General features: G+C 40.2%; 1 protein-coding gene across 1 annotated transcript in view; it reads left to right on the forward strand.

The window, feature by feature from the left end:
- PLPPR1 (phospholipid phosphatase related 1) overlaps positions 1 to 17,053 on the forward strand; it is a 265,405-nt gene that overhangs the window by 229,045 nt on the left and 19,307 nt on the right. The window contains exon 4 of the mRNA XM_032860734.1: positions 6,436 to 6,568. Within this exon, the coding sequence (XP_032716625.1) occupies positions 6,436 to 6,568 (133 nt within the window). The remainder of the gene's footprint in view (positions 1 to 6,435; positions 6,569 to 17,053) is intronic.

Raw genomic sequence — 17,053 nt, forward strand, 5'->3', positions numbered from 1 at the left:
GGAAAGATTTATAGGTACCTATTAATGGTTGTGGATTGTTTTTTAACTTAAAAAAAAAATGTGTTTCCCCCTCTTCTGTCTACGCTACACATGAGTGCTCTAAATTCTCTCACAGATTGTCTCTTCCCCTCACATCATCCCAAAGGGAGACTTGCTTACCGTCTTTGAGATGCCCCTTCTAATGATTGCTGATCATTGTTAAGGAGCTTTGATAATTTGCCTCTTGAAAATACTCTTTGCCTAAAAATACATGCTGGTCAATTTCCTTATGCATTTTACTTTTCACTGAGAGCAGTATTCTACCTAATCCATTTTAAATTCCAATTTCTCTGATATACATTGTCCAGGAAAAAAGGGATAAGAGATTACTGTGCTTCGGTATATAGCATACCATTTTGGTACTACGTTTTATAACAGGTGTCAACTGAAGACCACCTTCTGAATGGGTAGATGTGGCCCCTGGAGTCACACCAGTGGGGAGCCTCCAATCCATAAACACTTATTATCCCAGTTGCTGAACAATTTTCAAAATGCCATCATGCAGATGGCCTTGACTCCATTGAAGGCTTGATTTGTAAAAGGCATAGGAAGTCCCTAGAGCTGAATTCCTTATTTACACTTAGATGTAATTAAAGCAGAAATCAAGGGCTCTTGGACCAACTAGAGCTCAGCACCTGAGAGGACCAGGATGCCTCTGCAGAACTGGGTTGTCCGTGGCCTTCGCTGGGGAAGATTAGAGCAGAACGTGAAGATGCTGGCAGTCAGAATTGGCAGTACAGTCTGTACATTTTAAATTTCCTGGGTCACTAAACAAAATCTACTGCAAAGGCCATGCCTGCCTTTCTTGGAAATGCTCAGGGCTATATAGAAGCCTCTCAGGAGAATACTGAAAGCATCCAAAAATCCCTGGGACTGAAAGCCCTGAAGATATTTAGACACTAATATTGGGAAGTATACAAAGAACCCTTTCCTCTTCCTCAGAGTATAATACCCAGAAATCCCAGAGAGGGGGCCTCCAGCCTCTGCCGTCCTTTAGGAACCCAGGTGAAAGAGGTATCAGGCAACAGGATGACTCTGGAGTGGGTTGCATCCACTTTGCTGAAGGGAAGATGACTTGGTGAGGGCAAAGTGAAATAAGGCCCTGGAGAGTTTAACCAATGGGACTGAGATTACAACTCAATTATATGACTTCAGTTTCCCTTAACCAGCCCTCTCTTGTCAGTTCCTATCATAAAGGCAAAAATGTTGGAGCTGGAAAAGCACAGGAGAGGTCTTTTAGTCCTACAGATGAGAAACTGAGGCCCAGGGAGGTCCAGCAATTGGTCCAAGGTCAAATACCTGGTTAGGGGCAGAGCAGAGCTAGAGTCATACCAGGATTTCCTTACTCCAGGACTAGAGACAGTGATTTTTTTTAGACCATTCTCAACAGACATTCTTGCCTGAATAGACCAGGAAGTAAAGACAACAAACATTCCTTGAGCACCTACAGATGCTTTGACATACATTTTTAATACTCGCAACTGTTTTCAGGTATAGCTATTACCGTCCTTTTCAAGGTCATGAAAAAAAAAGAAAAACTGGGGCTCAGAAAGTTCAATTACTTGCCCAAAATCACACATCAAGGGAGGAGAGAGCTGAGATTTCAACACTACAGCCCACATTCAAGAAACAGCAATGATTTTGATCTTGCCAAGTACCAGAGCCGCAGCTAGCATGTGTGTGAGCTCAAAACATAAATTCCAGAGTTTCTAGATGCTCTTTTTAGTGACAGCCACATATAACATGCAGTGAATCCCCCTTACAATATGAGATTGTAATACATCTTCCAGTGATGACTATTTCCTGCAAACTCTTTTTATTTTGAAATATAAAAACTGTCCCCTAAATATTTTGCATTTATATCACTTATTTATCACTTACCAGATCTCCCTGAAGAAGTGAAGTCTATAAGATAACACACTGTGGGGAGCCTGGGTGGCTCAGTCAGTTACACATCTGCCTTCAGCTCAGGTCATGATCCCAGGGTCACGGGATCGAGCCCCATGTCGGGCTCCCTGCTCAGCGGGAAGCCTGCTTCTCCCTCTGCCCCTCCCCACTGCTCATGCTCTGTCTCATTCTCTAGCTCTCGCTTTCTCTCAAATAAATAAATACAATGTTAAAAAATAAATAAACTAAAACACACTGAACTGATGAACTACATTCCAGGATTATTTACTTATTTGCCATTTGGGTTTATATATCTGAAATACAATTTTATCAACAAAGAACAGTTATCCTCATTACTTAAAGTATATTTACTGTTATCTCAATGTCTTATGTCACATGGGGTTGTAGACAGCATAGCTGGGGGATAAGAAATGCACCAATGAAATTCATTTGCAGTTCATTCACTGCCAGATCTAGAACTTGGCCTTGGTCATTTCTCACCCTCAGAGGGTATTCTCATTTGCTGTGAGTGATATGATGTTTGTCAGCCAGCAGTCAGAAAGGCCATAATAAGACAGCCAGGGCCAAACACCTGGAGAGTCCCACATGTCCCAGTCACTCTATGAACAGAGGGATAGACAGAGGCAGAGTGTGTGGCAGAGACAGAGATGGAGGAACCCAGCCACTGCCAAAACCAGAGTCATAAACCTGCCGCCTTGTACGAAATGGTGTTCAGTGTGGGCTGGAGGCCTAGCAGGAAAGAAGAGAGACCTTTTCCCTTATCAAGCAGAATTCTTTCACTCTCTCCAAGCATAATCAAGCCCTAAATGAGACTATGGGATCCAGTAGATGGACAAATAACACCTTAGGTATTGTCGGTAAAATACAGAAAAATGAACATCCACAAAACCCACTCACTGCAGCCTGAGCCCTAGATTGCTTCTTCAGCAACCTTTATGTCCATCACAGTCTTAACTGAAGACCAGGAATATTTTCCTACCTGGTAGTTATAAAATGACCCCTTTCCTCCCTCTCCTTCTTCCTTTCCTTCCTTTCTTCCTTATGTAAACATTTATTATCACTTAACATATTCCCAGTATTGTATATAGTATAGTATGTGTCCTTGCTCTGTTTTTTTTTTATGCTTTATACCTTAATTGGAATTTTAATAATGTTGGCCAATAGGAACAATTCTTGTATTGCTTATTACCTTTGTGAGGGTCTTAGGATTTGTGGACATTTTATTTGAGCCCCATGCCCTTTTGCATGACAAGTTTTGTTTGGTTTGGTACGACTTGGAGTGATTTTGTTGAGATTTTTATGTGGGTATGTGTGTATGCCCATGTGTATCTTTAACAAGAATAGGCTGTGTATAGATTCTCTCACACATTTTCTTGCTTTCTTTGCCCTCATGTGTGAGTAGTAGAAAGCTTCACTAAATGGAGAATTTCTAGAATGCGTACATCTCTTTCCTATAGAATAAGAATGTTTTCGGCTTCTGAAATGGCTAAGGCAAGCAACATTCATTTCTTCTCACGCTTATCCTTATGTGGTTATCACCCTCCATCTCATTTCCCTGCTTTGCTTTGTAATCGTATGTCGTTTCATGACATTACGTGATGTATTTTTTTAGTATTCTGTGCCCTCCCTATACACTCATACACACCAGGTATCTGTTCACATCTCTGCCTCCAGCGCTAAAACAACTCCTGGCAGAGTGGGTGGTCTCCCTCTCCAGAACTATCGGATGCAAAAAAGAGTGTACGAGTGAATTTAGTTTGAAGAGATAATTCACTTTGGATTACTTAGCCCTTGGTTTTTATTTCATCTTAAGCAATACACTGAGAATTGTGTGCTTTCTTGTCCATATTGTCAATTTCCTGCATTGTTCATCTTCAGAGAAATTAAGGTCAGAGGATTCTATTTCTAAGTAGGTCCTCTAAAGATTCAACCTTTTATTCATTCAGCCAATATTGATTGAGCCTACTATGTATCAGTCTCTGTTCTAAGCACCATACACGGAATGGCAGGAAGTCCTTCCTATAAGGACAACATAGCCAAACGAAGAAGGACATACAAACAATCATTACAGTTAATGGGATAGATGTCGGGATAGAGATCTTTATAATGTGTTGTGGAGACAATGACAAGACAGGGTCCCTCTTTTCCTGAGGGGACTGGCAAAGGCTTTGGGAAGGGTAGTGACCTTTTCACTGGGTCTGGAAGGATACATGGCGGATATCGTTTTGTGTTCGTTATACTCTACCTCATTCAATTTGTATTCCAAAAGACCTTCATTAATCTGATATGCTTCATTCATTCAGCATTGAATAACTACTTTGTACCTCACACTTGGCTAAGCCCTGGGGGAGTATAACCAAGAATAAGATAGACAGGACATCCCATGACAAAGAACAACAACAATAATAATATGTAACCATTTCTGGTAAGAAATAGAAAAGAGAAACACAAGGTAAGAAATCCATGTATAACAAGAATGTTGGAGCTAGTCTGTGGAATCGGAGAAAGCTCCCTCAAAGAAATACTGTTTCACATATCCAAGCATGCATGAATTTGTCCCCATCTATTCACTAAGATAAAGAACGGCAATGCAGTTCCATCATGTGTAGTCAGGACAAACAAAACCCCTCGGCACCTTATTTTAGCAGAGATAGGTGTTCCTAGAAAAGAGGGTGGGCTGAGTTCTGAAAGCTATTGAAATATTTGTCCATGGCAGAGCATCAATGCATTGTTAATTCCAAGGGACATTAGGCACAAAAAAGTGCAAGGTCTGAACAGCCATCCTTAGCATCTGCCAGCGTGATACACGCCATTGTGCACCTGTCAGACCCTGAGTCCCGTCTCTTCCTGCCAGTGTCCTGTCCCATTCTGACTGGTCTCCAGTTCTATGTCCACAACACCATTCTGTCCTGTATTTTAATAGCATCTGAGTTTTTCACTATTTGAAACACACTCCACTTGACTTGTGTTGACTTCTCTGTTCAACTATTTTTCTTGAGTCACTTCCAAGTAAAAGTGTAAGTCGTGAACATGAAGGCTCTGGAACCAGGTCTTCTTGGCTTCAGAGCTGGGGTTTGTGACTTATGAGCCCTGACCTTGGACAGATTATTTAATCCGTCTGAGCCACAGATGTTATATTTGTGCAACCAGGATAACACGGGCACACAGGGTGATGGGTAACAGCTACATTTCAGGGATGCCTCTGTTATTGTCCGACCATGTGTGGCCACGTCCCCGAGTCCTTCCGTTTCCTTGCTCGTAAAGCAGAAAATACCTATAAATGACACCAGTTTTACAATCCTACAGTTCAGTTTCCACACCCATGTGCCACTCAAGATGTTGTCATCTTTATCCATCTAAACAGATATTCCGTAATGACAAGAAGAATGTGAGGAAAGGGGGAACTCTTACACAGTGATAAAGTTTATCTTAACACCATAAGCATGTACCTAGCAAAGAACATCTCTAAGGTCACATTCTTCTGGGGGAATGTCAAAGTTGGGATGAGAAAAATAAAAATGGCATATGATGTGGTGGAAAGTGTGAACTTTGGAATTTAGGCATTGTGGAAACCAGTCCCAGTGATTCCACATGCCAGCTGTATGCTCTGGGGGGTCCTGAACTTTCTTCACCAGTAAAACAAGGGCAATAATGCCTACACTAGGGACGTGCTGAGCATGAAAAATACTATGATAAAGCACCTGACACCTAGTTACCAATAGATGGTGGTAATTACTAACTTTATTCTTTGCTGATGATTCTCAGTTGGTGATGAGTTGGTGGTAAGTTGATGACACCTTACTGATGGTAAGTTGGTGACAACTTACCTCCCACCAGTTCCTTATTTTAAATAGGAATACACCACCCTGAGTGCAAGAAGCGTAATCAAGAAACAATCTACACAAAGGCATTGTGATTTATATGGTACTACATACATATTAGTTCCAGATAATGAGAGAAATGACAATTATAAAGAAGGGACGGCCAGCCAGTTCACAGTGTGAGAAGTATAGCTCAGACCAACATGTTCAAATAAAGATTTATCAGGTAAATAATGTCTTGCCACATAACGAAGTCATAATTCATCATGATGTGTACTTCTAGTGCCTTGTTGGGCATACAACTGTCCCAGTCATTTCTCAGCATTGCAGCTCACCCATTCAGTTAAAAGAATTTAGTCCCAGCACGAGTGAGCCTTATCATAGATTCTATTACAATTTATTATGGCAACTTGTGTTTTTATAAGAATTTAGAATTTGATAGGATTGCCTGAAACCTCACTAAAATGATCAGTTATTGCCATCTCTAATTCTTTTGAAGAAGTAAATACAAACTACTAATTAAACCTCACTCCCTGCAGCATGACATCTTTTAAAAGGATCTGGAGCCTCAAAAGTTTGGGTTTTGCTCTTGGTTTTTTAAAGTCACTGGTCTCCTTTATCAGACCGTTCTCTCCAACTTGACATTTCTTAAACATTCCTTCTCCAGATTTTTATTGGTGAGATATCCATGTATTTCATAAAGTCAACCAGAGAATCTTTGATTGCCCAAGAGAAAACCATACTGACCGGAGAATGCTGTTACCTGAACCCCTTACTCCGAAGGATCATAAGATTCATAGGTGAGTACAAGAGCTTGCCGAACCGAGCCCTTGCTTATAGGTCCAATCTGCTAAACTTACTACAGATGAACACGCTTGATGGAATAGACTAAGCTATGGGAGCATCAACTTTAAAAGCAAAGTTTCTTTAGGGGTTTTCCAGGAAGTGGAGCCATTGAGCCTGACCATGATGCCAAGTCCAATTTCTCCAGGAAGTGGAGCCATTGAGCCTGACCATGATGCCAAGTCCAATTTCTCATCCTTGAAGTGAAGCAGGACTTATTCAGTTCTCTTACAAATGACTTCAGCTTGGGGTTTTTTTCCCTACACAATGTTTATCTGAGATTCCCTCTAGACATATATTTTAATATTGACCGGATATTGTCATATACCATTTAACTGAGTCTGGTGGGGGGGGGGGCACAGCGGAGGACACAAATAAAATGAATTTAGAAATAATCGAATTTCCTGACAAAGATTTCCCATCCAGTATAATTTTGTTATGCAGTGAACTCTACTCAAAGTATGGGAAATGTAACCCGTCAGAATCTGGAGAATGGTGCCTTTCCAAGGTTGGAAAACAAATAGCTTTATTAGTGTTCATGATAAGAGGTAATTAAACTGTGTTCTATATCTCTCCTCCTAGGATTTTTATAAAAACATCTGAGGTGATGTGGATAATGGTTATAGAGTGGGAATGAATATGTATATGGGAATAGGTAGGAAATAGATTTTGCAGAGTTCCTAAACAGTAAATACTCAATAAATAACTGGTACAGTGTTCAAATGAGATCTTACAGGTATCTACTGACCAGATGTTCATGGGAGCCAGGATAAAGCTCCCAAAGTGTGAACATTGCTGGTATAAAAACAAGCTGTGATACTCTTTAAAACCTACAGGGGTGCCTGGGTGGCTCAGTGGGTTAAGCCTCTGCCTTCCGCTCAGGTCATAATCTCAGAGTCCTGGAATCGAGCCCTGCATCGGGCTCCCTGCTCAAGAGCCTGCTATCGCCCCTCTCTGTCTAAATAAACAAAATCTTTAATAAATAAATAAATAAATAAAATAAAATAAATAAAACCTATAGAACTGACAGCTGGGAAAGTGAAGGCCAGAATACAACATCCTCTCAACTTTTTTGGTTATCCTTAATCCTGTTTTTTTCCTATTGTAGAAAAGGGTTGGAGTACTTGAAGTCATAAGCAAATGACCACATTTAAAATAAAAAATGCAAGAACTAGGGGCGCCTGGGTGGCTCAGTGGGTTAAAGTCTCTGCCTTCAGCTCAGGTCATGATCCCAGGGTCTTGGGATCGAGCCCCACATCGGGCTCTCTGCTCAGCAGGGAGCCTGCTTCCCCCCCCCACCCCCACCTGCCTCTCTGCCTGCTTGTCATCTCTGCCAAATAAATAAATAAAATCTTTTAAAAATTAAAAAAAAATGCAAGAACTTTTGTGATTGGAGTGGGAATGAGGAAGTGAGAAGCCTAAGAAAATCTAACTTAAAAGAAGCAACTGTTAACATTAAAATAGTCTTCACAGCTGCCTATGTGGCTCAGTCAGTTGAGCTTCTGCTCAGATCATGATCTGGGGTCCTGGGATCCAGCTCCCGCCCATGCCCATGTCCTGTCTGGCTCCCTGCTCGCGTGGCGGGAGTCTTCTCCCTCTCCCTCTACTGCAACCCCTGCCCCCACTTGTGCATGCTTGTGCATGCCCGCTCTCTCTCTCTCTCTCTCTCAAATAAATAAATAGAATCTTAAATTTTAAAAATGGTCTTCAAAAAAAAATTGTCTTCAGCATCTACTGATGTGATCTGCACAATGACCTGTGGAAGTCTCCAGTGAGCTCACTGGGTAATCCCTGGTAAATATGATGTCACCACTGTCTGTGAGTTCACTCATTCCAAATAGTGGTGCCTTTCAAAGATGTCCAAAGTTTGGTCATTTCCCACCAGAGTGGCTAGGTAACAAATCATCAAGGAGAAAATAAAGGAGGGAAGAGAATCTTTATTATACAGGACAGTGGGCTAGACACTTTATGAGCATTATTTCATTTAATCCATCCAAGACCCTGTAAGGTAACTTATAATCCTAATTGTACAGATGAAGAATCTGCTATAAAATGGTGTAAAGTCACTTTTCCCGAGCAGTGTGAGAGCGTATATGTCTATACAAGCATTTGCGTAATTTGATCCAGAGAAGATTTTATGATCACTGTCAGATCATATAATTAGAACAAGTTATTTAAAGCAGAAGGTTATTTACAGTTAACTGGAGATTTCTTTAGAAGTCACTGTTGTTCTTTCTTGGTAAAGATAAGGAAAGAATCTGGGGCAAAGTCCAAAAAATAGAAATTATAATCGGCGTCTATCATGTATATCTGCCTGTCTCGGTGCATTGTCGGGGCAAGATTTGTTCAATGAGGGATAGCAACAGCCCCCCCCCCCACCCACTATCCAGGAAAGAATCCTGCAGATTGCCTGTGGTAGTACCTGAAATTCCTACGAGAGTCAGTGCATTGAGCGGAGGTGTGGTTTCAGGAGGATGATTAAAGTAGAAATGTCTCACCCAAGAGGAGCATCAAACTCCCATTTTCATAATCAGTGACATTGTCCATTGAAGTCTATCATAAGCTAACAGAGATGCTGCTCACAGGGAAGGGTGGGGAGACAGGCAGCAGGTAACTTGCAAATCTTGGAGAAATAGAGGAACAGCATCAAGAAGAAAGGGAGGTTGCTGGGTATGGAAGCACTTGCTTCATGCTTTCCCTCCTCTGTTTTATGGCACCAGCATCTGCTCAGTTACTTAAATCAAGATCCTAGAGGTCACCTCAAGCTATCTGAGAACTTCTTAGAAATGTACATTCTTAGGCGTCATCCCATACCTACCAAATCAGAAAGTCTGGGAATGGAGCCTGATGATCTGTATTTCATGACTGGTCATCCAGATGATTCTGAATCACTCTGAAGGTTGGGAGCCCCACATGTAGGCCAGTGAAATATCTTGCCCTGTCAGTGGTCCCCCTGCATCCTATCCTGCAAAATGGCTCCGGGAGCCCCAGGTGCACAAAAATATCTTCCGTTGACCATTTTGCAGATCTTTCTGGAGCCAAACTATGATCAAGTAATTTCCCTGCTTAAATTCTTTCAGAGCATTCCTGGTGTTTTGAACAGTGTGACGCCTATCTCTGGTTCCTGTTCATGAGCTTTTCCTTCTGTCTGCGGAACCCCATTGCCATCCTCTCACCCTTAAAGCTGACAATCCTACTCAGCCTCCAGAACATTGCTAACACATTACCTCTTTACCAAGCCAGATAGGTAGCTCCCAGGCCCCCACTGAGCCCGCGTCTTTTATAGGCACTTACTATATCCCTGTAATTATGCAAGTCTGTTACTCCTATTACTTTGTGATCCTTTGGAGAGCAGGGATCTTTTCACTTTTTATCAACAGCATATTGCAAAATGCCTGGCACATAGTAGGTTTTCAATAACTTTTTTTGGTAAATAAAGAACAATGATTAACTTTATTAAATCACAGATTTGCCTGAAATTGCTTCCATAAATGCTGGTTCTTAAATATTCATTTGCCTCCTGTTTAATTAACTTTATTACCACTCTTCAGCTTAGTTTTAGGAAATTAAAGTACATATGTTAGGCAATTTCTTTTTTTTTTAATAAATTTTATTTTTTTAAACATATATTTTTATCCCCAGGGGTACAGGTCTGTGAATCGCCAGGTTTACACATTTCACAGCACTCACCATAGCACATACCCTCCCCAATGTCCATAACCCCACCCCCCCTCTCCCAACCCCCCTTCCCCCATCAACCCTCAGTTTGTTTTGTGAGATTAAGAGTCACTTATGGTTTGTCTCCCTCCCAATCCCAACTTGTTTCATTTACTCTTCTCCTACCCCCTTAACCCCCCATGTTGCATCTCCTCTCCCTCATATGAGGGAAATCATATAATAATTGTCTTTCTCTGATTGACTTACTTCACTAAGCATGATACCCTCTAGTTCCATCTGTTAGGCAATTTCTAAGACAAACTCAAAGAAGTCTGTCCTAATTTCATATAGGAGAGGTGGAGGTGGGGGGAGGGGTCTGTGTATCGTAAGAAGGACAACTTACTTTTTTTGAGTATCTGGATGAATGTTTCTTATAAGAGGAAAAAACATACTACTTAAAGATCCTTTAAATGAGGAGGTTTCCTTTGAAAAAAATGAAGTAAGGTAGTAATCAAATGTATTAGAAATGTTATTGTAAAGAGCTTAACCGTACTTTCGTTGTGCTTAAGAGCTACCAAAAATCATCAGAAAATGATAACTGTTTTACCTAACTATTCTAAGTTGAAATTGCATGATTTTCTCTTGCAGTTTATGTAATTATTCTAGAATCCATTACAAATAGTATTTCCCAATAAATATGATCAGCTTCTCACTGCAAAATGACCAGTGAATTAGCAAAATATTTTTAAACAAAGTAATGCTTTATGCTGTCAAGGGTAAGGAGAAGCTTGGGATTCAAATACATTTCTGGAAAGACTGTATCCATATACTCTTTCTGTGTGCAGTTTGACAGTGTATTTCAGTAGTCTTAAAAATAGCTATTCTGAGGGCGCCTGAGTGGCTCAGTGGGTTAAAGCCTCTGCCTTCCGCTCAGGTCATGATCCCAGGGTCCTGGGATGGAGCCCTGCATCGGGCTCTCTGCTCAGCAGGGAACCTGCTTCCTCCTCTCTCTCTGCCTGCCTCTCTGCCTACTTGTGATCTCTGTCTGTCAAATAAATAAATAAAATCTTAAAAAAAAAAAAAGCTATTCTGGAGTGCCTGGGGGACCTGGGTGGCTCAGTGGGTTAAGCCCCTTCCTTCCGCTCAGGTCATGGTCTCAGGGTCCTGGAAGCCTGCTTCCACCTCTCTCTCTCTGCCTGCCTCTCTGCCTACTTATGATCTCACTCTGTCAAATAAATAAATAAAATATTTAAAAAAAATAGCTATCCTTTTAAACCCCAAATTCCACTTCAAATAATTTATCCTAAGGAGATGGTCATTGATATAAATTAAGTTTTATGTACTAAAATTCTTTTCTTAACATTAATGATAAATATCTAATGATACACTTTTTTCAAAATAATGCTAACACCGTAAGTTACAACCTCAGAAGATGTTATATTTAAGAATTTTTAATGAAAGGGGAAATATTCATGATATAATGTTATTTGAAAAAGTCAAGACACTATGAATCTGTAATTATTTCAAAATAAGGATACATCATAGGGGTGTGTGTGTGTGTGTGTGTATCCTGACAAAGAAAGATTGAAGGGAAATACACTCATAGTTAACCTATGTCATTTCTGAGTTGTAGGAGAATGGTTGAATAATTTTTACCTTTTGCTTTCTATTCTATAATTTCCAATTTTTATCATGAATATCTGTAATTTTAAAGTCAGAAAAAGAGTTAAACATTTTTTTAAAGGGGCAAAGGGAAGGAAAAATAGGGGCTAGGGAGAGGCTATTCAGAAGGTTGGGCAAGTCCTTTAACAAGACCTTCAGCGTGGGAAGCAGAGCTGAGAGTGGTAACTTCACTCTCAGTCTTCTCTAGTCTGGCTGGTGTGAACTTGAACAGTATCCCCTCAGCCCACCCCAGAGATCCAACGTAAATGTTCAGTGAGAAAATGGCAAAAATAGTGAAGTCAGATGGAAAATATTAAATGAAGAAAATAATAGCTGCGTTGACCTTGACAGAGAGGATGGAATTGCTGTGATTCACAGATCCAATAATAAATTGGTTTTCCCAAAGTGGTCGTTATAAGAAAGATGCTCAGCCTCCCGGATGTAGGTTGTACCCACCTCTGAACGGTTTAATTTCTCAAGTTGTTTCCATGATGTGGAAAGGGAGGAAAATAATTGACTGAACGAACACATTTCACCAACATTTTATAAAAACAAATGCAGTCAAATTAGTAACACGGACTTGGGCTTCTCCATCTCCTCAACATTTTCCTCTGCATTCCTTTCCCTTCTTATACCATCTCTTTTGGTGTTGCACTAAATTGAACAGCAAAAACACATAGATCTAAGTTCTCAAAAGAGATAAACCCTTGCATTCTCTTTGCAACAGCAAAGACAAAATAAGGAAGTCACATTTTCCAAAAACTTCATGAAGAGAAGTTTAGTTACATTTATTACTAATATACTTGAGTAAATGTAGCCTTGTAAACATCAATTATTAAATACTAAATTTTTGGTTTAATGTTAAAAAGTAACGAATAAAAAGCATTAGAATTTGATGAGGGTTTTGAGGTTTTTTGCCATATAGAAGGAAAACTAAATTAACTTTCCCTTCTTGAATAACTAATTTCTTTTGGGTTAAAGGGAAAAATTCATCCAAATACATCAGGATTAAACTATCTATTTGCAACTAGAATGGCCTGTCACCCAGAAGCTATTTATTAGGGGTTTTCCATTTAGGATCACATAGTTGTTCCATTATTACTTATAATAAAAATTTAATTAAATACCAAGCGAGTCTTATGCCATTTAGGTCAGATCTGAGGATTAGGTAGCACTGGACAGAATAGAAAGCACCATGGTAAACAGTTAATTCGTGTAACACTAATTAATTGCCATAAATTAAGTGTGATCTAAATGGAGCATGAATATTTTAAATGCAGCTTCAAAGGTCACAGTGTTTTATGGTCATAAGAATCGGTACCCAGAGACAAGCTTAATGTCAGCCTTTTTTGAGAACTAGAAAATCCTTCTCAATTTTGAAAGTCACTTAAACGTACTTTATCTAAAAAGAGATTTAGCTGGATTCAGGAAGTCCATTTCTATGTACATTCAGTATTTATACTGATTATACAATTTATATATATTACATAATTTATATTTATAAATTGGAGGACTGATCATATTCATTCAACCTTCAGCAAATGATTTAGGTGGGCATCTACCATATGGTAAGCACTGATTAAGTTGCTGAGGACATATTAGTGAACCAAAGAGAGATTTATTTGCCCTCATTGAGTTTTTATTCCAGTAGGGGAAGCCAAGCATTAAACAAAATAAATAAGTAAATTATAGTGTTCATTAGAAGATAAGTGTCATGTGGAAAAATAACATAGAAAAAGGAAATGAAAAAAAAAAAAGAAAAAGGAAATGGGCAGTTTGTAGGGGCAGATATGCAATTTTAAGTGGGGAGGGAGAGGATGTCCTACAAGGAGAATTGTCTAGACTTGGCAGTGACTTTCTAGCAGGACAGTGACCATTCCAGGAAAGTAGGTGCCCCTTGTACCAAGTGAAAAAAGTTAAGGTTCCGTTTTTTTTCCTAAAAAAACTTGCAGTGCCCAGGCACCCAACTTTCATCATCTGGACAGAAAAATGCCAAAGGCAAGCAAGGCATGAGCCTATAAGCCGATGGAGATATTTCTGGAACTCAGCGATAGAAACCAGAGTTGAAGCTCCAGGATATACATCAGGAGGAGAAAGCCAGGACAGATCTTCGGGAAAAAATGGAACCTCCATTTCTGGAACCTCTGTTTCTGGGCTTCATAAGCAACCAAGCCACCAGACTTTGAGACTGACATGTTTGGTACTTCCTTCTAGGGAGCAAAGATGCCTGGGACATTTGGAGGGGTGGGGGGGATGCTGGAACTGGGAGCCCTGAATGACTAAAAGGCACAGCCAGACCTCCGCTTAGGTCTCCGGAAGTTGTGATGAGGCTGCCTATGGTTCAGAACAAATCTGTTCTTCTTTGAGTGTCATCCTCCATGAATGAGAACATTCCAGACTGGAGCAAGTCTCCTGACGCAGAACTCTGTAGGTTACTCTCATTATCAAGAGGAGAGTTATTTAGTTATATGAGACTCTAGTGATCTTCCCTGAGGGCTGCCCCTGCACCAGTGTTTAAAAGACTGGACTCTAATAAAAGGAACAAGTAGACGGCCACTTTCTCAGCACTTTGCAGAAGAGCCAACGCAAATTCATGGCACTTCAGGGAATGTCTTTGCTGTAAAGCAGTTTCCCACCCTCAGCATTACTGACTTGTTGGGCCAAATCATTCTTTTCCACATAGGGTTAGGGACTGTCCTATGTATTATAGGGTCCTCAGTAGCATCCCGGCCTCTATACACCAGGTGTCATTGGTGGCACCCCTGTCCCGCTAGTGACAATCAAAATTGTCTCTAAACACTGCAAAGTGTCCCCTGGGAACAAGATCACCCTCAGTTTTAAATATTTAAGAAAACAAGTAGACTTCACACTTTTGCTTAAAGCATTATATGAATACTTTCACTATGAAGATATTATATCATCACAAAATTAGGCACAGTGAGATGCAAGAATACTGTCCGAATATTGGCAATGACTCCCAACAGTTGATAAAGGGTGCTTTCAAAAGTTTTATGTGAAAAATAAAATTTACACGATCTACAAATACCGAACCATTATATTGCACAACTGAAATATGTCAGTTATACCTCAATGAAGAAAGAAGTAGTGTTTTGGAAATAATTTAAATTATTACATTCGAACATAATAACTGTGACTAGAAAATGCATCAGGCAGAGACACTAGGTCAGTATCTGTCAGTCACTAACAGGACGTAGTGCTGATAGGTGCTAGCAATGGAGAGGATTCAGATTACCAGCTTTGCTTTAGAAATTTAGGAACATGATCAGAAAGGGCAGAACTCCAGGGCTGTTACTTGGAAGCCCTCCAGAATTTTATATGCCCTTTGTTAACATTCTTTGGTAGGTAAGGAATCTAAAATCTTCCCTTTCCACATTTAGTTTGTATCTAGGGCATGCTTCCTAGAATTATTTGCATTTACTTTCTCCATTTTATTGTACTGTTCCACTGCCAACGTGCCTGGGTGGCTAAGTCGGTTCAGCGTAGGACTCCTGATTTCAGCTCAGGTCATGATCTTGGAGTCCTGAAACCAAGTCCCAGGTGGGGCTCTATGCTCAGCATGGAGTCTGCTTAAGATTCTCCTTTCCCTCTACCTCGGCTCCCCGCACCCACCCCCCTCGCACATGCGCATTCTAAATCAATCATTCAATCCATAAACTCTTTAAAAAGAAAAACATTTCACAGCCTCTGGCAAACTTTTAGTATCTTTGTCTCTGTCAACCAGGCTTTGGATCCACACTGTCTAGGGGAACTGAGGAGCAAATATTTAAGGTCAGCAGGAGTAAGAGAGAAGTCAGACATTTGAAAGAGGAAAAACCCTGAGGAATTTTCCTCAGAAAGGAGGGCTAAAGAAGACATCCCTGTTGAGATGTCCATTGAAGAAACTGAACGTAAGAGTTCCTTAGGTGTTCCCCTTCCACTGTGGAATATGACACTGGTGAACCCCGTATTCGTACTTGCTTGTGTGGAATACCCATTTTCCCACGAAAACGAAGGCTAGGAACTGATGTTTCTTGAACATCATAGTAGGAAAGCTAAGGTAAAAGATTCACAAAGCTGGTTAAATTTTGAACACAAGAAAATGTTCAAGCATTCTCAATGTCACACAGCACAGTAGTTCTTCAGTCCTCTCTTTCAGTGCTCTGTTTTGCTCAACATAGAAAAAAGAGCAGCCCTCTTTTAGAAATGTTTGATAAGAAGCTGAGAACGTGTGCTGAGGGAGAAATGGGATTCCCTCCCCCTCTTCAGAGATACTGTTACCAACCTAACCCAGATAAGTCGTTTTGTGTCTTTTTCAATATCCTTTCCTTTTTGAAAGTTCTAGATGTTAGTTTTTCTGTATGAAAATAGTCAGGAGTCATGATTTCATGTACCCCTGTGTTCATATTTAAACTGACAACCATTGCAAGTTCTCTGGATCAGAAATGGAGACATTTCTCTTGAAGAAGTCTAAGTATAAAATTGTCCCCAAGCCGATCGTGATTTCCAGATTCCCTGTGCTTCACAGCTCTCCTCGGTAGGAAGTCTCTCCTGTTGGGTACAGCAGGGATCCCCAGATTCCAATTTAAGGTTCTTTTTTTCACTCTTGCTGCACTGAAAATGGAGACACCCTTAATTTCCAAATGATGATTTACAAGTTTTCCTGACTCATGAGACACTTAGAAAGTCCCAGTTTCCAATTATCCTCTTTATTCCCTAAGTGCCTATGCTGAATTTTGGGGAAGTTTATAAAAAAGAGACACAGTCCCTATGATTTACATGCTAAATGGTTAGACGTCAACCCTGTGTTCAATGGAATCGGGGATGTGAGACATTCACATGAGCTAGAAAGTCTGGACACGTTCCTATGCTTTTTCATCCTCTTCTCCTGTTCTTATTCTGATGTTTCTTTAGCAAAGCATTAATTGATTCACAAATAAATATTAAATGTTTACCGTCACATTTGATACTGGGTGCTTAGGACGCAACGTTAAAATAGACGTTCTCGGTGCTCTTAAAGGGCTTGTATATTCTGCAATTCCAATGGGAGGGTTGGCCATCACTAGAAAATCACACACATGTAAAATTCTCACTGGACAACAGGTAGGAAAAAAGTAAAACAGTAT

Source organism: Lontra canadensis, unplaced genomic scaffold (assembly GCF_010015895.1).
Source record: "Lontra canadensis isolate GAN:19392208 unplaced genomic scaffold, GSC_riverotter_1.0 scaffold19, whole genome shotgun sequence".
NCBI classification, from domain to species: domain Eukaryota; kingdom Metazoa; phylum Chordata; class Mammalia; order Carnivora; family Mustelidae; genus Lontra; species Lontra canadensis.